The 19,483-nt window shown below is 57.8% G+C and overlaps 2 protein-coding genes across 5 annotated transcripts in view; one reads left to right on the plus strand and one right to left on the minus strand.

Annotated features, from left to right (window-relative positions):
• The window catches only part of PPL (periplakin), a 28,210-nt gene extending 23,303 nt beyond the window's left edge, over positions 1-4,907 (minus strand). Inside the window, exon 1 of the mRNA XM_050317602.1 lies at positions 4,777-4,907. Coding sequence (XP_050173559.1) covers positions 4,777-4,838 — 62 coding nt within the window. The 5' untranslated portion in view covers positions 4,839-4,907. The remainder of the gene's footprint in view (positions 1-4,776) is intronic.
• Positions 4,908-12,821: 7,914 nt separating this feature from the next.
• LOC126641199 (syntaxin-binding protein 4-like) overlaps positions 12,822-19,483 on the plus strand; it is a 47,617-nt gene continuing 40,955 nt past the window's right edge. For 2 of the 4 annotated variants that reach the window (XM_050317649.1, XM_050317652.1), the window contains exon 1: positions 12,822-12,960. In XM_050317649.1, the coding sequence (XP_050173606.1) occupies positions 12,893-12,960 (68 nt within the window). In that variant the 5' untranslated portion in view covers positions 12,822-12,892. Of the gene's footprint in view, positions 12,961-13,617; positions 13,688-19,483 lie in introns of those variants that run through there. The other 2 variants (XM_050317653.1, XM_050317651.1) reach the window with 2 other exon arrangements.

A 19,483-nucleotide genomic window follows, 5' to 3' on the forward strand; every position in this document is an offset into this window, starting at 1 on the left:
GGATTTCTTTCTTTCCTCTATTCCTGGGTGTTTTTTTTCTTTCCTCTATTCCTGGGGTTTTTTTCTTTCTCACTAGGTTGCACCCTCACTGACAAGAGCACTTTTTGGAGCAAACCTCCCTAATATCAGTATCTCCAGGGTGTCCAAAGGTTTTGTGCTCGCTGGCAGGTGGTAGAAAACCCCTTTGATTACTCAGTTTCCATTTTTTCCAAACAAGGAGGTTATTTCCCTAATCCTCATCAAGGCAGGACGTTCAAATAGATACTCCTGGAGTTTTGACCACTCCAGCTGGGAATGCTCCTGCTGGGAGCATTGCCCTATGAATCTGAGATGGTTCATGGGAAGGGCTCTGTCCTGCTCAGTGATGCTGATCATGCCCCTGCTCTTCCCACAACAGAAGCTTCGAGGGGCAGCTCAGCCAGGGACAGGTTGAGGTTGGGGTCTGAACACGGATCCTGCTCCTGTTTCCTGCATCCCACCACTGGGGTGGAGAGTTGGTGCATCAGGCAGTGACCACCCACTGCTGCTCTGTCAGTTCCATCCCCCCTTTAATGTCCTTTTATCCAGACTTCATTAAAAAAACACCCCCACATCAGCACCGCTGCTGGAGGCCAGACTTTAGGAAGGACTAAAACTCCAGAAGGCCACAGCACAGAGCTGGAAATGTCCTTAAAGCTCCCAGTGCATGGAATTCCCTTGTGCTGGGAAGTGAAACTGTGGCAGAGCAGAGGACACGAGGGCTGGGCTCTGGCTATGGCAGTTCAGGTTTGGGAGAGATTAAGATCTGGCTGAAAACTCGGGAGCAGTGTGTGCTGTCAGGCTGCCCACGGCAGGGCGTAGCTGGACAGCAGGGCTGCTGTGCTTAGCCCAGCTTGCTTCAATCACATTTATCTTCCCTCGCAGGAATGGTGATATTTTATTGTAATGGGCATGGAAATGAGAGCAGGAGTAGGGCGGGCGATGGCAGGGCTCACTCTGCCCTAAGTACAGAGCAGCTCCTGACTCACCTGCTGTCTGGGCTCTGTGCTCACTCCAGCCCTTCCAAACAGCCTCTGGAAATGGGTGCCAGCCCTGCAGGCAGAGCTGTCCCAGCTGCCAGCACCCCCTCTTAGATGGGGAGTGAGTCTCCTCGCACTGGTAAGGGTCTCCAGGGCTGGGAGCCCTCCTGGGTGGATGCTTTCACCAGGGGACCCCAAGGGTAAACATCTTTCCTGCTGCAGGAGGGAGAGTTTCAGCACCAGCTCTGAAGGCTGAACTGTTTCTTATTATAAAATTATCAAATGGTTTGAGTTAGAAGGGACCTTTAAACACTCTTTCTCTTCCATATGGGAGCGGGGCAGAGCTCACCCCTTCCACCAGGATCACAGAACAGTTTGGATTGGAAGGGACCTTAAAGATTATGTCGTCCCACCCCCCTGCCATGGGCAGGGACACCTTCCACCAGCCCAGGTTGCTCCAAGCCCCGTCCAGCCTGGCCTTGGACACTTCCAGGGCTGGGGCAGCCACAGCTTCTCTGGGCAACCTGTGCCACGGCCTGCCCACCCTCACTGTTTTCTCCCTCCCAAGCCTGGCCTTTCCAAGAGAGAAGCCAATGTCCGTGTTTCCTAAGCATGGCAAGAGTTTGGGGGAGATAATGTGGAAAGAGGCTGATGAATTTCCCCCACACCACATCCCTATCCAAGGCCTCTGCCTTCCCTTCCAGGGACACACATCTGTGCAACAATGCAGTGGTCATGGCCAGTCCCCACTGCATCCCCAGGGCCTTATGATACTGGGATGGGGGGAGCAAGAAGACCATAAAGACACCCAGAAGACCATAAAGACACCCAGAAGTGTCACCGTCATTGGGGTTCCCCAGCCAAGGCAGGGAGATGCTCACACACCCACTGAGGTGCCCAGGGTTGGATGGGGACGGCCACTGACTGAGTCTGGAGACCACACACCCAGGCCAGAGCTGCAGCAGATATCCTAAGGAGAGACTTGGACCCAGGTCCTGCTGGATGGGAGGCTGAGGGCCAGTTTGGGGTTGGGGCAGGGTGGCTGTCACATCCAGGGGGACAAAGTGTGTTGTTCACAGAGAGATTGCAATGTGGGCTGCACAGACTCACGGGGACCTGGACTTGCCAGTGCTGCTCATCAAGATGTTCCCAGCATGGGAAGGGCTCATCCCAAGGCTAAGGAAGCCACCGAGACTCCCATGGCTCCTCATTAGGCCCTGACCCTCTGCAGGTCGATGTTTCCCGGGCAGTCCCTGCCTGACTTAGCTGAGCTCGCAGCCCCGGCTCCCCCGCGCCGGCAGGACACGCTCCAGCGCCCCGCACAGTCGCCAAACCGGTGCTGGGTTACTGCCCTGTCACTGCGCTGTGACGGCTCCGTCACCGGCAGCCCCTGTGGCACCGAGCCCACCCCGAGGAGCTGCCCCCGTGTCCCGCAGCGCAGCCCCGAGAGGCGCAGGACGAGGCCGGGCTGAGTCGGTGTCGAAATCGCGGTCCCCGTTGGCGGCGGGGGCGGTCGGTTGATTTTAGGAGCGTTGCTCTGTTTTTCTGGCACAGGGCTGGGCGGGAGCCTGGCAGTGCCTGGAGCAGGGGCCGGGGCGCAGCAGCTCCTCACTTCTTCGCAATCCTCCTGCAGCGAGTTGTTTAACCGGTCAGGCACCGGCTTCCCCGTCTTGATGGTGGGGCTGTTTCCACACGGTGGGAGTGTTCCTTGGATTCCCAGATGTTTGTAAACTCCAAGGCAGGAATTAACAAATTGGGGCTAATAAGCACAGCTGTCCCCGAGGTGCGCAGGGACAGCCGGGGCCCGGGGAGGGATGGTGGCCCCGGGCCACAGCCCCGCGCTGCTTCCGCAGCCACCACCAGCCAGAAAAGCAGAGATTTCAGCCTGGCCCGCAGAACTTCAGAGGTGCTTTGGCACCTGCCCAGGGCTGCTGGGCTCCAGGCAGGGCGATGGAGAGAAGACTGTCTTCCTTCCTGAGCCCATCCATCGGGATACCCAGTGCTGACAGGGCTCAGAGCACAGCATGGGGACCCCAGCCCCAGCCCCAGGGTGGGCACCCCAGGGTCTGATGATGTGAGCACGAGGTACCCAGCACTGGCGGGGCTCAGAGTGCAGCAGACCCTGTTCCCAGTCCCAGTACTGTGCTGAGTAACCAACCAGCACAGAGCAGGTCTGTCCCCTCCTGTCTCGCAGCATCCTGATGCTCTCAGAATGCCGAGCTGCCCAGGTGCCAAACCCACCCGAGGGTTTCTCATTTTCCAGCCACCCACTAAAACCCTGAAGACCAGGTATGCGACTGGGTATTTACACCATCCTTCACTCCTGGGAACGCCGGGACCATCAGGGCTCAGAGGACTCTGCGCCACCCCCGTCTCCTGCCTGCGCTCCCCAGGGCAGAGCTGGCAGCAGAGTGCGCCCCGGGCTTTGGGAGCTGGAGCCTGGGCGGCCCTGCTGAGCCAGCCAGGCTGCCGGGGGAGCCCGTCCCCGGGGCTGGAGCAGGAGCTTCAGCCCGACCAGAGGCAGCTCAGCAAATCCCCTGTGCAGGGCAGCACCCTCCCCTCGCGGGGAACACCCTCCTACGCGCCACAGCCCCACTCCCGTGGGCAGGGAGCAGCCAGGGGCTCCCCAGCTTGGAAGATGTCGGCGCCTTCTGGGCTGACTGATCCCTGTCTGGGTCCTCGAAGGCACCTCAGCTCCTGTACCAGTTCCCCAGCTTGCTTCCTGAAGGAGGATTTTTGGGAGCAGGGCGGCTGCTCTGAGCCCACCAGCCAGGACAGGTGCCGATGGACAGGGATGGAAAGAGGTGAACAAGCCATGGGCTTGAATCATGAATCCTTGAATCGTTCCCAGTCCTGGAACACTCCACATGCCCCAGAGCCCCTGCAGCTCCTCTGGGAAACACAGGACAAGCTTCTGAATTAATCCCAACATCCACCTCTTGGGAAAAACGTCCTTAATGCAGGCAGGGGCTGGGGACTGCCCACCATCCAGCCCAGAGCGGGGTCGAGCCTTCCCGGGGAGGGATTTTAACACCTTTTCCCTTTTATCAGCGACCTCTCACAGGGCACATTCAACGAGCTACTCCTGGTTTTTTTTTTACAACCAATACAACCGAAATGCGCCCCCACCCCATCAGAGAGAGCAAGGAAACAACGATGGACCGATGGACTGAATGCTTGCTCCCGAGGGAACAGGGGGATGAAGGCGCTGGACAACCAGAATACTTTTCCCTAAGACCCAGCACACATCTGGGAAGCGAAGGAACCTGCTCCCTGGAGCTGCTGCTCTGCGATGGAAAGGGAAATGGGGGGAAACCATCCCTGTGCCCCCACCTGGCACAGGAGATATGGACCCATCTTGGAGAGGAGCTGACACTTCGGGAGGGGGGCAAACATCGGGGTTCCCATACCTCGGGAATGCCCACTCCTCGGGGGGTTCCCACACCTGGGAGGGTGCCCTCATTCGCGGGTGTCCACACCGCAGCAGGGTTCCCACACCCCAGGGTTTCCAGTCCTTAGGTGAGTCCACACCTCCAGGGGTGCCCATAGCTCGGGGGTGCCCACACTTCGGGGTTCCACACCTCGACGGTTTCCCACACTTGAGGGTTTCCCACACCTCGGGAGGGTTCCCACACCTGTGGGTGCCCTCCCCTGAGGGTTCCCACACCTGAGGGGGCCCGGCTCCGCCAAGTCCCGGCGCGGGATCCCCGCGATGTCGGCCAAGCTCGTCTCGGGGTGCTCGGAGCTACCCGGAGCTTCCCGGGGCCGGGTCACTCACCTCTTCTTCTGCACGGAGGGGCTGTATTTCCCTTTGTTGCGTTTCCTGAAGAGCGAGTGCATCTCGTCCCCGCACGGCGCCCGCCGCGCTCCGCCTGCCCGTCCCCGCCGCCGCCCGCAGCCTCTGCGCCGCCACCGGGCCGGGCCCCGCGGGAGGCGGGACGGGGCTGCACCGCCTCTGCCTCCTCCTGCCTCCTCCTCCTGCCTCCTGCCTCCTCCTGCTTCCTACCTCCTGCCTGCCGCGGTCCCCCCGCCCCGCAGCATCCTCCTCCCCCTGCCTTGGTGGAGCCCCGCGCTCCCGGTTCCAGCCCCGCTCCAAAGGGGTCCCGGCAGGGTTGGACCCCCCCAGATGTGCAAAGTCAATCTGATACCTCCCGGAGTCGGGGCGTAGCTGGGGAGCAGCTTGAGGGATGATGGGCACAGAGGGGCAGTCACGGGCGAGGCTGCGGCTCCTGCCGGGTGGTCTCTGGCTTTAGAAATGGCCAGTGCCCCCAGCGTCCTTCCCGGTGCATCGGCTCTGCTGGGGCAGCTCGGATCCTGGAGCAGTGCTGGGCCCCTGGTGGCAAGAAAGACATTGAGGGGCTGGAGCGTGTCCAGAGAAGGGAATGGAGCTGGGAAGGGGCTGGAGCAGCAGGAGCAGCTGAGGGAGCTGGGGGGGCTCAGCCTGGAGAAAAGGAGGCTCAGGGGGGACCTTCTGGCTCTCCAACTCCCTGACAGGAGGGGGGAACCGGGGGGGTCGGGCTCTGCTCCCAGGGAACAAGGGACAGGACAAGAGAGAACAGCATCAAACTATGCCAGGAAAGGTTTAGATGGATATTTGGAAAATTTCTTTCCTGAAAGAGGGGTCAGGCCCTGGCACAGCTGCCCAGGGCCAGGTATGGAGTCACCATCCCTGAAATGTGGATGTGGCACTTGGGGGACACAGTTTAGTGGTGGCCTTTTAAACCAGTGCTGGTTTAAAAGTTGGATTTGATGATCTTAGATGTCTGTTCTAACCTGAATGACTCCATAAGGCAATGAGATGCCTCCCCCAGACCCCCCGCAGCCTAAGAGGTTTTGCTCACACATGCACACAGCAGTCAGCAATTAGGACCAGCTCTGGCCTTTTTATCCTGGGATTTTGTGCCCATGTGGGATTAAAGCCCTGATTGTAGCTTCCCCACCAGCCCCAAATCCTCTGCTGATTTTCATTCTGGGGGCAAGTCAGTGCACGCCGTGACCTATTGATCCCGATCCCCTGCGTGTGTCGGATCTCTCTGCTCCGGGGAGCCCTTAAAGAGGGCAGAGCCCTCCGGCCAGCCGGGCATTCCCGCTGGCTCCGGCTGCTCCTGCCCAGGGTGCTGGGAGGCTTCGGGTCTTGGCAGTGACAGCACAAGGCAAGCGTGTGTGTCTGTGTCTGTGTGTGTGTCTGTGTCTGTGTCTCTGTGTCCATGTCTGTGTCTGTGTCCGTGTCTGTGTCTCTGTGTCCGTGTCTGTGTGTCTCTGTGTGTGTCCATGTCCATGTCTGTGTCCGTGTCCCTGTGTCTGTGTCTGTATCCATGCCTGTGTCCATGTCCGTGTGTGTGTCCGTGTCCATGTCTGTGTCCATGTCCGTGTCTGTGTCCGTGTCCGTGTCCGTGTGCTTGTGTGTTTGTGGCAGAGTCTCCTCCACCCCATCTTGGCATGGGTTGTCCTCCTGGGCTGCTTTTGGGCGAGCTGAAGGTTCTGTGGCGCTGGGGTGGCCCGGCCATGCTGAACAGCTCTGCCATTCCCCTCTCGTGGTGAATTAGGGATCAGGAACAAGCTCAGCTATTGATGCTGAAACCCACAGGTGGAGGGGCCAGACTCACCCAGAGCAGCACTCTGGGTGTCTGTGGCCTCATCCAGTCGAGCACTTTGGAACCTTTGGCGAGCAGGGACACATTTCACACTCTCAGGAGCAAAAGGCTGTGCCGAGGGTGGATCTGGTGCTGGTGGGGTGGCAGGGTCCTGCCAGGATAGCAAGTCCCATGGGATGTAACTGCAAGGAGACTTGGATCCCATCCGCTGCCAGGGGGTGATGGGGTGAGGCTGGAGCAGCCTGACAGGACAGCACTTCCACACAGCCCCCAAACAGCTTGAATTGGGGCTGGGGCCTGACCCTGCCCTGGCTGGGACTCAGTTTCTGGGCTCTATCAGTTACTGGCCACGGCAACTCTGTTTAACTGAGGTTATGGCTTTGTCTTCAGGGCACCCAGCTTCCATGTTTGCTTCCAAATAGATTGTGAGAATTCCCTTGGTAGGAACCATTAACCTGATCCCCAGTACCCATTGATCCCTGTGGGCTGGCAGTGCCAGGAGGCTGGCACGCTCCCTGCCATGGCCACGCATCCATGCCCATGCCGAGGAGCGGACAAGGCTTCCCCTGTTTTTTTGGGAGGAGGATTTTTGGGTGCTGTGGTTTGTTCAGAGGCTGTGAGCATCCCCATGCAACCTGCTGGGGCAGCACCTGCATCCCCCATCCTCCCCACACCCGGTCCAATCCCAACACAAGGGCTGGTGAGGAGGGAGAAACCCAGCCCAACCACTTTTATTTCACTGCATGAAGTTCTGAGTGTTCTCCAGAAACACTTTTTGGTTTTCATGCTTTTTTACACCCCGTATCTCCAGCAGCAACACTTTCTGGATGCATAGAGGAGTGGTTGCTGCTTTTCCAGCTTCCAGAACCCTGTACACATCCCAGAGCCCCCCTCCTTTCAAGCCCTGTGTGGAGCTGAGCAGAGGTTTAGGGATGAGATGCCTTTGCCTACCGGAGGGGTTTCTGTTACATCTCCTCCTGCTCCAGCTCTGCAGCCTTAATCCTCCTAATCTGCCCACATCTCTGGCGTGGCTCATTTTTGTGTTCAAATGCCCTTGAGAGCAGCAAAATTGCAGCTGCTGGGTGAAGCAGCAGGCAGAGAGAAACTCCGGCGTAGTGGAAAACTATGTCTTATGTAAACTGCCCAGGTATTTCACCTCTGCCTTGGCTCAGGATCAGAGGCACCGTGCAAAGCCACTGTACCACAGGGTGCTTTTGGGGACCTGGGGGCCTGTGGTTTGGGGGTGCTGGCAGCTGTGAGCTCCAGCGCCTGCCCAGAGCACCACACACCCCGTGCTGAGGTTTCCCCCCTCGCTTGGGGTCTGCAGGGGTTGGTTTTGCAGTATTTATTTTGCAAATGCACCTTTTGGTGGCTTTACTGATGCGGTCGGTCCCTCCTGTGCTCTGTGCCTGCCCCCCCAGCTCCTGCTGCTGCTGCACCCCGTGTTGGTATCCAGACCTGGTGCCACCAGCTCCTCTGAAGCCTCTTGAGCACGGAGAAGTAGGGGTGTCCTGCCAGCCAGGAGCCCGTGCTGGGGAGGGCTTTGGTCCCATTGTGGCCGGGGAGCTGCCAGCAGGGCTGGACCCCGCTGTGGGGCAGCACGGGGCTCCTGGGAAGATGCTGCACCCCAGGGTGCTGCAAACAACAGGGACCCCAGGTGTGTTCCCTCGGCTCCTTTCCAGCCCTTAAAACACCCATTGATCTCCTTCCACGGGGCTGAGCACCTCGACAGATGTGGCAATATTGACTTAACCTGGGTAAGAAGCTCTTGAGCTGCTGCTGCTGCAGGAGGGGAACAGGAGAGGAGCATGTTTTGTGCAATGAGATGACATTTTCCTGGCAAGCCCTTCTCAGGCATCCCACACCCTGCTCCACCCTGCACTAGCCCCACCACCCCGGCCGAGGCCAACCCCACTGCTGAGGGGGCAGGATGGGCACCAACTGCTGGGGTCTTGCTCCTGTGCCATGGGCTTGGCCATCCCACTGCATCCCACTGTCCCACCCACACAGCCCATCCTAATTTGGGATAGATGAAGGCTTGGTGGGTGAAGCAGGAGCATCCCCCTCCCTGCATGCCCCAAAAGGCACCATGGCAGTGCTGAGGGGCTTTGGGGACCCATCACAGCAGAGAAGCCAAGCCAAGCCCTGATGGCTATTCAGAGGTGTTTCTCAATGAAGAAATTTTGGATTAAGCTTTGGCTGGAGGATGGGAGGGGGAAAAGCGGCACAACAGTTTGGAAATTTCTTCCAAGAGCTCAGCGGAACACAAACAACAGCAGATTAGCCAAAACCTCATTTATTTTCTGGGTGGGACTCTTTGACAGCCCTCGGAGGGCCCAGCTGAGCTGCTCATCCCCACGGCAGGGGTTTGGGGTGGGAAGGGAGTTCCCGCTTCCAGGCAGCGCAGGAAAGCAGGGCACCGAAACACCTCCGCGCTGCCGCTTCCTCCTCGCGGCTCCCACGTGTGCAGGAATGTGGCTCTGCTCGTTCCTGGCTGCTCCTGTGCCGGGCGAAACCTCCCTCAGCTCCGTTTGGGGCCGGCTGTGCTCTGAAATCAGCAGCCAGCCTGGCCCCATCCCACAGTCCCCCAGAGCCCTCCTTGGCTTTAGACGAGTCCTGTGGGATGTGGTGGCTTGAAAGACCAAGCTCAGGGTTCCTCAAGCTGTGAGAGATAAACAGAATAAAGCAAGTGCATCACTCCCAAGTGGAGCTGAAGGATGGGAGAGCTCCTGTCCCGGCAGGGAAGTGGCTTTTTCTGCTGCACTTGCTGGTTTGAGCCCAAGTGCCATCAAGGGAGTTAAATATTGAACAAACACCAAGCGAAAGCGGGTGCAGGCAGCCAAGCAAAACAAAGGCTGAGAGAGGCCGGTGCTCTGACTCATTTGGCATGAAAATGCAGCATGGAATAAATTAACTTTGGCTCTTCCTCATCCTCTGGGCACGATGCGGAGCAGAAGGGCCCTGTTGTCACCGGCGCTGTGGTGGCTTTGGGGAGCTGGTGCACACAGCAGGCATCGAGGAGGGGTAGGGGAGCCAAACTGGAGGGGTACAGACAGAAGGTCCCTGTCCTGTGTCCCCAGCCATGGCTTTTGGAAAGGCACTGAGCTGGTGCTGGTGGTGCCAGGATTTTAAGATCACAGTGTGCTCTCTGCACCTGAGGCAGCAGCAGCTGCTCCTGGTCCTTATTCTCCTGTCTTATGAAGGGATGGGGAAGGTGTGTGGGGGTCCTGGATCCCCAGTGGGGATGTCATCATCGTCATCATCATCATCATCAAATCGTCATCAAATCATCATAGAGCGGTTTGGGTAGGAAGGGACTTAAAGCTCATCTAGTACCCCCTCCCATGGGCAGCAACTAGCTGCCTTCCACTAGCTGAGGTTGCTCCAAGCCCTGTCCAGCCTGGCCTTGAACACCTCCAGGAGCATCCACAGCATCTCTAGTGTCCCGTCTACCTCCACAGTGGCACAGTGCTGCAGCCCTGGGCACCCATGCAGGAACACTGATCCTGGCTGGACTGACCCATGGCCAGGACCACTGTCACCGGCTCCCCAGAACACATCGAGAGCGAGAAAAAGGTCAGGGCTTCAGTGCAGGCTTTGGCCCGTGATGTAAAGATGGGGAATTTCCAGGGTGTAATGTTTGCATCGGTATAAATATGCAGCTGGAGCGCACCCAGGGGCAGCTGCCTCTGATGGGCGAGGGAGATAATGCCCTGCTTCCGCCGGCACGGAACTCTCGGGGGAAAGGGCAAGGCAGGGCCTGGCTCCGCAGCGCGTCGCCGTGATTCACCCTCCCCGAGCCGCCTGGGGGATGCTGTGACCCCCGGGGCTGTGGCCAAGGGGGACACACATCCGCGGGGTGTTCTGCGGGCTCCCGGCAGATGCAAGGAGGGCGCTGGGAATGATGCCCCCGGTGCACGTGGTGCCTCGGCAGAGCTGGACCGCTGGCACCAGGGCAGGCTCGGGGTGGCCTCGCCGTCCCCGCGGCTGCTGGGTGCTGTCCTGCCCCGGAGCGGGGTGACACTGCCTTTGACAATCCCGACCGGTGAGACTGGGAGAGGCCGGCCCAGCCCTGCTCCGGCCGCGGCACCGGCACCCCGTGCCCGCCCGCTCCCGGCGGTTTCGGCAAACCCAGCTGCCCGTCCTCCCCCGGCGGCACAAACCAGTCCCGGGGCTCACACCCGGCACCGCCCGGCCCGGGTTGCGACAGTCCTGGGAGCTGCAGGCTTGTCCCCCTCCAGCCCTCCTCGGTAGGGGGGTCACTGGGTGGGTGGTCGTGCACCCCAAACGCCCCACGGGATTCTCCGGTGGATGGGGGTCCTGGCCAGGGGTGCATTGCAGGCCTGGGGCAGGGTGTAAAGCAGAGCTCCACCCTGAAGGGGGGTAGGGACAAAGTGGTGGCTGTTCCGGGTGGAGGACTGTGCCTCTTTCAGGGGACGTGTCACCGGGCTGGGAGGCGACAGGTGAAAAGGATTTTGGCACCGGCGCCTCCCGCACAGTCACTCGGAAAGGATGCCGAGCGGGATCAGCCTTAATTCACCCCCTTCTCTCGCAGGAGCGCCCGCAGCCTGTCACCCCGGGCACGGGCACATCCTCCTGGGCGGCTGCCGGTGCCGCGGGGCTCCTCGCCCCGGGCCCTCCCTCCTCTTTGTCACAGCGTGTGTGGCGCGGGCCGGGGTGGCTCACTCACCCCAGACATCGAGGTCTCCCGATTCATGTTCCGTGCCCTGGCTGGATGTGTCACCAGCCACCACCAAGTCCCCAAAGCCCTGCCATGCCCAACACCCATGGGAGGCCTTGTCTTGGGGCTGGACAGACAGATTGCCACCATCTCTGCCATCCTGTGTTTTCCTCAGCTTGTCCCCAAGTGTCCCATCCTGAGCAAACTGTCTCAAGGGAGGGTCAGGTTGGATCTCAGGGAAAGGTTCTTCCCCCAGAGGGTGGCTGGCACTGAACAGGCTCCCCAGGGCAGTGGGCACAGCCCCAAGGCTGCCAGAGCTGAAGGGACGTTTGGACAACGCTCTCAGGGACAGGGTGGGATTGTTGAGGTGTCCTGGGCAGGGCCAGGAGTTGGACATCTTTGTGGGTCCCTTCCCACTCAGGATATTCCATGATTCTATGTCCCAGCATTATCTGGAGCTGGGGGGAGCTTTGAGCACAGGACTTGGCCCTGGTGGGGCCGGAGGCTTTCCCAGGCCATGCAGGATGGAGACAGACAGATGCATTTCATAATCCCCAGGACTCACCTAATCCCCAGGTCCCGGCCACCCCGGGCTGCTGCCCTGGGATTGTGTGTGATGGGGAGAGCAGAAATAAAACACTCATCATGCAGTGAGTTGGTGCTCATTCGTGACTTTTCCATTGCCCTGAATCAGGTCTGTCTGTCCTGCTGTCCATCCCACCCACAGCTGCATGTGGACAAGTGTGACAGGGCCTCACTGCTCTGGGATAATTCACATTCACTTCAAACAGTTTCCATCTGTCCACCAGCGCTCGCTCCCAGGGCTTTCCTGGTAATATAAAGGATCATTTGGATGCTGGGGCATGACCAGACAACCTTCAATTGGGGGGAAAAATACCCAAATGCAAGAAATGTGCTTCAAATTAAATAAATAATGTATTTTTATACATATTCTAGTAACAATATATATTCTATAAATACGCAATATTATCCTGGCAGTGGCCAGAGAGGAAGGGAACTGTGTGTGGCAGTGCAGCCTGGGATTAGTGCAGGTCAGAGACACCTACAATTGGCTTTAAATGGTTTGTGGTGGTAGGTTAACCATGGATTATAACCATTGTTAATGATTACAACCATCATTAACAGTCACTGCAAATGCAGAGTGTGGGGGGGATCACTGCTAGGGGGGTGAAGGGGTCATCGTGCCGCTCAGTTTATCAAACCAGGGCACGTGGTGGATGGGGAGGGTGGGATGTGCCCCACTGAGGGTGGCACACGGGGGACGGGACTCGGGGTGCCGTGGGGGGTCCCGTGGGGAAGGCTCTCACCGCGGCTCCGATCCCGGATGGCTCAGACCTGGTGGCTGGAATTCGCCACACCGGAGCGCGGCGGGCCCGCCGTCCCCGCGGAAGCGGAGCCACCGGCAGGGTTTAGCTGGGGGGAGCCGGCAGAGGGGCGATCACATGCTTGCCCGCCCGGGATTAGGTGTAGCCGGCTGCTGCGGGGAGCCGTGCCAGGGAGCCGTGCCGGGGAGCCCTGCCAGCCGCTGGCACTCCGAGCCCGCGGCCCCGGGCAGCAGGAGCCGGCCCTGAGGGCTCGGCCGGGACCGCTGCCCCCGGATGATGTCCTACCTCCAGCCCCCTGGCCGCCCCCTGGAGCGCTTCGATGGGCTTTCCCTCATTTACTGGTGAGCGGGGCGGGACGCTGCCGCACCGGGAACGGACATCGCTCGGGGCTCGGATCCGCTCTCCAGGGAGGGTGTTAGGGAGGAGGCGTTCGGTGGCTTTTTGTGGGGTTTAATTCGGTTTGTTTTGATGGCCCTTTCTCCGGAGGGCAGGGTCTGAGGGGGGTTCCCGCAGCCCCCCCCGGTGAGGCCGGTACCAGCCAGGTGTGGGGAAGGGGGTTTATTTCGCAGGCAGCAGCTGGGGAAGCACCCACAGCCTCTGGGAGCAGTCGTGGGTGCTCCTGCTGCAGCCCCAGTGCTGGACTCTCCCGTTTGATGAAACCCCCCCAGAGGGACCGTGTCCACCCCACGGCAGCGCCCAGGGCGCGGGTGGGTGCGGAGCAGGGCCCCGGCTGGGTGCGGGGAGGGCGGCGGGCACGGCGGAGGGGACGGGAGGTGACGGCGGGTGCTGGGCGGCTGCAGATGTCTATGTAGGGCAGGGAGAGCGGCGGGAGCACGGCTGTGCCCGGGCCAGGGTTCAGAGCGTGCGGCTTTAGCCGATTAACTGGGGGTCAGTGGGCCGGATCCAGCGTAGGCCCCCGCGGGATTTGGGGACCACCCTGAGGTTTGGCAGAGGCTCTCTTGGGCTGGCGAGCCTGGGCTTCTCCTCAGCGGAGACCAAGAAGCCAGAGCACCGTCCAGACACCAGGGACCGTGGATGCTGCTGGGACATGATCCGCCTCAGGCTGAAGTAGGTCAATGGAGCGAGGGCGGTGGGGGCTGCGGGGCGGCAGCACCCCACGGGGGGTGCAGGAAGGCTGGTGAGGGCAGCACCCCAGGGCGACACCTGCCCTGGTGTCACAGAGAGGGTGGTTTGAGTTGCAGTGCTGATGCTTCCCAGCTGCTTTCGGGTGCAGAAAAGGCAGAATGTGTTGCTGGTCAGAAGGAGGTAGTGCAGGACAGGCGCGACCTCGTGGGCCGTGTCCTGGGGAGCGCTGCCACGTGGGTGCTGCTGTTATGGGGTTGTGGTGTGTATATGGCAGCAGACAGAGCTACACCCCTGCCTGGTAGCACTGTCACCTCGTTGGGGTCCCCTGGGCATCCCTGGCTCCACGGGGCTGCTAAACCCCACTGCCCTGCCCTTACAGGGCAAAAACGCTCAAAACCTATTTTCTACCTCAAAAATCTGCTCATACATTGGAGTTTTGGCTTGAACCCTCCCTCAGCTTTGTCTGCTGGGGTGTGCTCTGTGAGGGTGGAGGGAGAGGGTCAGCTTTGTGCCGGGGGACCAGCCCCCACACGTGGTGGCTGCCAGATGCACTGGCTGGTGTCCGTTGGGACACGGCGCAGGGTGGTGAGCAGATGGAGGGGAGATAACACCTCCCAGCACTCCGATAAGCACAACCCCACTCTGCCGCTGATTAAAAGATTAATTTTGGAGTTTGAAATAGGAATTTAATAAATAAACATGAACCTTCAGCAGGACCTCACCCGGCAGCATCAGCGCACGGCTGGACTAGCAGCTCATCCCTCATCCCCAGTTTCCTCCAGTGGTGATGCCGGTGTGTCCCCACAGGGCTTTCCTGTACAGCTTCTCTCCTTCAGAGAGGAGGAGCTGGAGGCTCTAAGCAAGTTTTTGCACCGGTGGCTTTTGTGCAGGAGCTTTGCCAGACCCAGCAGGAAGTAAGAGAGCCCCAAAAGTGCCCATCGCTGCTGGGCAGGTCTCACGGCTGCGCCACGCTGTGTGTGCCCCAGGCGGGTGTGGATCTGGTGCCAGCTCCTCACCAGGCATGGCCTGGTGTGCAAGACTGGCCTGGCACTTCTCCCAGTCCTCTTGGCATTGTTATTGCTGCATGTTTATGGCTTGTGCCAGGGTCTGGATTTGAGCATGGGGATGTTTGCACGGGGATGGGTCAAAGCTCTTCTCAAGAGCTGTGCTCCCACCTTGGCAGCATGTTCTGAAATCTTTCCCCAAATTATGTTGTTTCCATCTTTATTTTTATGGATTAACTTGGATGAGTTTCCTGCCATCATTCCCATGTTTTCCCCAATCAATCTGGGGTGGACAGACCAGTGGCCCACCTGGCAGAGCAGGTTCCACAGCCCCCACCAGCCACCATCCCCCGTTAATAAGTTTATAACCAGTCCAATCCCACAGCCCAGGGGATTTAGGAAGGCAGGGAGGTTTATAATCCTGTTAACCCTTCACTGCAGTTGACACCTCAGCTGGGGTCACAGCACCAGCCCCAAGCAGAGCAGCAGATTGACTCTCTCATGTGAGGGTGAGGAGGAGGAGAAGGAGGAGAAGGAGGAGGAGGAGGAGGGAGGAAGGCTTCCTCCTGTGAGAGATGTGACTACATCTTGGTCTTCCTGGGGTCAAAATGAAGGACCCTGTTTGAGCTTTCCCACGTGATTGTATTTAAATTGTGTTAATCCCCATCTCAAGTGGGTACATTCAAGGGCTGGGCTGGATGGGGGAAACTTATCTTAGCCAGGTACGGGGCTCTGGAATAAACCCCTTTGCCAAACACCTCTGGCAGACCAAGCCTGACCTCTCTTCCACTTGAAACAGCCTCTTTTCCTGGTTACTGTAAGACAGGCTGATTGAAGAGGCCCTTTTTGCCTTTTCCTCAACAAAAACCTTTTGGAGCAGCACAGGAAGAGCTGCACGTTGACGTCCATTGGAAAATAGTTGAAACCCCTTGCTGTGGTTTAACCTTTCCAAGCCCCAGAGGTCTTGGAGAGCACCTCTGCCAGGCAGGTGCTCATGGACTGACTGTCTTCATCCTGGACAAGAAGCACCTCCGGAAAGTGCTCCACCTCTGTTGACTTGATACGTAATTTTCAGGTGGGATCAACCCCTGTCCCCAGCAGGGTGGAGGTGACAGGCAGCAGAGACCTGACTTTCAGACAGCAAAGGGATGAATCCCTCAGGCTGAATAAATCCATTGTCTGAGGAGGATATTGGAAAATGGGGATGAAGTTTAGAGGAGGATGATAAAAGGGGTGGAAGAACGGAAAAGCCTGGTCAGCAGTGAGAGGTGGCATCTCCACCTGCCCATGGTCGTGGTGGCCTGGTGGTGCTGGTTCATGGGGCAAATGTCCCAGGCTTGGAGGAGCAGTGTCACCTACCCAGGGCTGGCAGCATCACTTCACCTGCTGCCACCCCTCTGCCCACCTGGAGGTGGTTCCCAGGGAGATGCTGATGCTGAGGGCAGGGATGGGACCGTGGAGCTGCCTGTCCTTGGGTGCTCCCCACAGGACCTGCCTGCTGCCTTCACCAGGAATTTCAGCAGCATGGCTTTGTTTGGGTACAGGTTGCTCCTGAGGAGATTCCAGTTGGACACAAGAGGAAAGCCTGTCACAATGTGAACAATAAGCCATTGGAATCATCTCCCCAGGGAAGTGGTGGATCCTCCAGATACTTTCAAGATTTAGCTGGGCAGGTGCTGGGCTGTCTTATCTGGACCATGCTTTTGACAAGAAAGGTTGGACCAGATGATCCCTGAGGTTCCTTCCAACCTCACTGTTTGGTCTCTCTTCTGTTCAGACTCGTTTGTGAGCGTCCCTGATCTCAAGAGCTCATCTGAAGTGACTCCACGGGCAGAATTATGCAAACACTCTGTGGGTGCACTGTGACTGTGGGCAGCTCCTTCCCAGCTCCAGAGCAGCTGATGTATTTTTTTGATTTATTCCCAATGCTCTGTAGCTGATCCTGCAAGCAGCACAGTTGCGTTTTTCTCTCTTCTAATCAGATGGAAATGCCTCTGCAGCCTACGCTAATTTCGTGCTGTCGGGAAATGAGCTTACTGACTAACGATCCAATGTTCCCGGTGCTGCCCGGGCAGCCCTCGGCTCCCACTGCAGCTCCTGGTGGGACGTGGGCAGAGCCCGTGACACAGTGCCCTGCCGAGGTGAACCCTCCCACCCCACCCTTCTTAATGCCGGAGCCGAGAGCCCTCAGACAGATCTCACTGCCACTGCAGGATATCTTCCCACCTCTAATGCCCACCCACGCAAACCTGCTCGGGTCCTTTTCCCCTGCTCAGCCATGCACTGAGGCTCCCTGTGGGCTCGGTGATGCTGCTGTCAGCACATCCTGCCCACCCCAGCCCTGCCACCCTCGTGCTGCTGCTTCATCCAGCTCAGGATCCTGCCTGGGATCCACCCTCTATTTGGGGTGATTTAGTCCTGGCCTAATCACCTGGTTCACTCAGGGATGCTCCCTGTGGGACCTGGCCAGGCTGGGCATCCCCACGGGGTCTGGCCATGCCTGGGCTCTGCTGTTGCCCTACACCTGATTCCTGGGTTTCAGCCTCGATGTTGGGGCTGGAATAATTGAGGACACTCGTGGCTCTACTCATTGCTTGTGTGGACTTAACATGACCTAGAGATGACCCCACCCGAGCAGGCAGGATGCAAAGGGCTGTTTGGCTGGGGAGAGCACTCAGGGAACCCCTCAGTTTCAAATATAAGTGTGTTTCACAAGAGATGAGCCTTGAGTGACATCTTCCCACGCAATGTTGCATTTTCTGCTGGACACGCTGATCATGCGATGCCAACACTCCCAGTGACTTTAAACCCATCACCTCCCCTCACAGTCCAGCTGTTCCCAGCACTGTTTGCTTGTCATCTGTGTAGGAAGGACAAAGGGACTTGAATTATGAGAAGAAACAACTTTACCATTGGATGTGCTCGTTTCAGCCATCCTCTTCAACTCTTCTCTCTCTAAAAGCCAAATACATCACCACCACCTTCTCCACCTGCTTCCTCTTGGCAGTGGTTCCTGTGCCTCTCCCCAGCGCTCCCAGTTTCACTCTCCCACACTTTCCCCTTTATGATCTCTCAGAAAAACGTATTGGAAATGCACCTGACTTGTGCTATGTCAGCATTTTTAAAATCTGCTTCTGCTCTGAGCCTTGTTTTGATTCCACTTACCATTTCCCAGCCCTGCTTGGGAAACACTTAACACTACACATGGTAGTGTTAAGTTCTCTCAGTTTTGTCTATTACAAATACATTTTTCAAGCAAAAATAACTTTTCCATTGAAAAAAAAATCCATTTTTCAGTGAGTTTAGTGAGTTTTCCTAATTTTTCTAGCAGTCAATGAAAAAGTGGACATACGAGTGAAGTACGTGTTTATTTGCTGTCCAGCCCCATAGGGTGAGTTTGTACTTAATTCATAGTCCTTCCATTCTCTCATTAATTCAGAAATTCAAAGTCTCACGTTGGTGGTTCCCTGAGTAAGAATCCTGGATTGACTGAGTTGCTCAGCTGGGTCCCAGCTCTGTAAAGAGCTTGAGCCCATGACACATCCCCTTTGCCAGCGGGACGTTTGCCTTCAACACTGGCTATACAGAGCAGGGCTGGGACCCTTGGGCAGGTTATAAACCCTTTCTGAATGTGATTCCGGGTTTTAAAACTCTGCAAGTCTTCTGAAACATTTTTGCTGAAACTTTCTCCAGTAGGACAGATATTAATCAGCAGGAGCAGCACGAACATCTGATGCTTTTGGGGTCAGACTGTGTTCTGGAGGAAGGAATCGAGGATCTGTGTGTTTGGAGATAAGCTGAGTGCTGCTCCTCTTCCCTGAGGGCCTCTTGCATTCCATTTCCATTTACTTTTACCACCTCGTGGTCAAACGAGTGGTTTATTGGAACATCCCGTCCAGACATGGGAAGGATGAGGAAGCCCGTGGTTGGTCTGCTGAGGGACTTGATGTGGAAGGTGCTGAGCACCCAGACCCCAGTCAGACATATCTGCTTGATGTTCCCTGAGATGCAGAAACCATGGTGGGTGAATTACTGAATTGCCAGGCAGGGAAATTTTCCCATTTTCCTGCATGTTTTGGGTTGGGCTGGCCTGGCTCCATCAGCTCTCCTGCAGTCCCTCTGAAGCTGGTCAAAGAGGTCACCTCATAGAATCACAGAACAGTTTGGTTGAGAGGGACCTTAAAGCCCATTCAGTCCCACCCCTGCCATGGGCAGGGACACCTTCCACCTTCCCAGGTTGCTCCAAGCCCCGTCCAACCTGGCCTTGGACACTTCCAGGGATGGGGTAGCCACAGCTTCTCTGGCCAGCCTGTGCCAGGGCTTGTGTTATCCCTTCCCTTCAGCAGCCCTGATTTATTCCAGCCAAGGCTCTGTCCCATGAATCAAAGGTGTAATTATGTGACCATGCATCAGGAGAGCCTCCAAGGACCTCAGAAGGCTGCACGTTGTATTTTGGTGGTGGGATGGAAATTGTCTCTTTCTGTGTTGGTTCATTAGAGGACCTGGGGTGTGATCATTAGTGTAAGTGGCTGGAGGCTGGTGGGTGAGGGCTTCTTGGGCATCCATTCATAGCTTAGCTGCCCAAAAATGTCACCCCACGCTGAGTGTGGTGCCAGGACACTCCTGCCCCTCGAGGAGCTGTGCCCTGGTGTGGAGCAGCTCCTACAGAACAGGCACAGATGGAAGGTCACCACACCCCAGGGTTGAATTCATGTCTGTGCTCTGTCTCAAAACCTCCTGGTGAGCCTTGAACGAGTCACTTTCTCCAGAACTA

Source organism: Myiozetetes cayanensis, unplaced genomic scaffold (genome assembly GCF_022539395.1).
Source record: "Myiozetetes cayanensis isolate MyiCay16 unplaced genomic scaffold, myiCay2020 scf20-37, whole genome shotgun sequence".
Taxonomy (NCBI): Eukaryota; Metazoa; Chordata; class Aves; order Passeriformes; family Tyrannidae; genus Myiozetetes; species Myiozetetes cayanensis.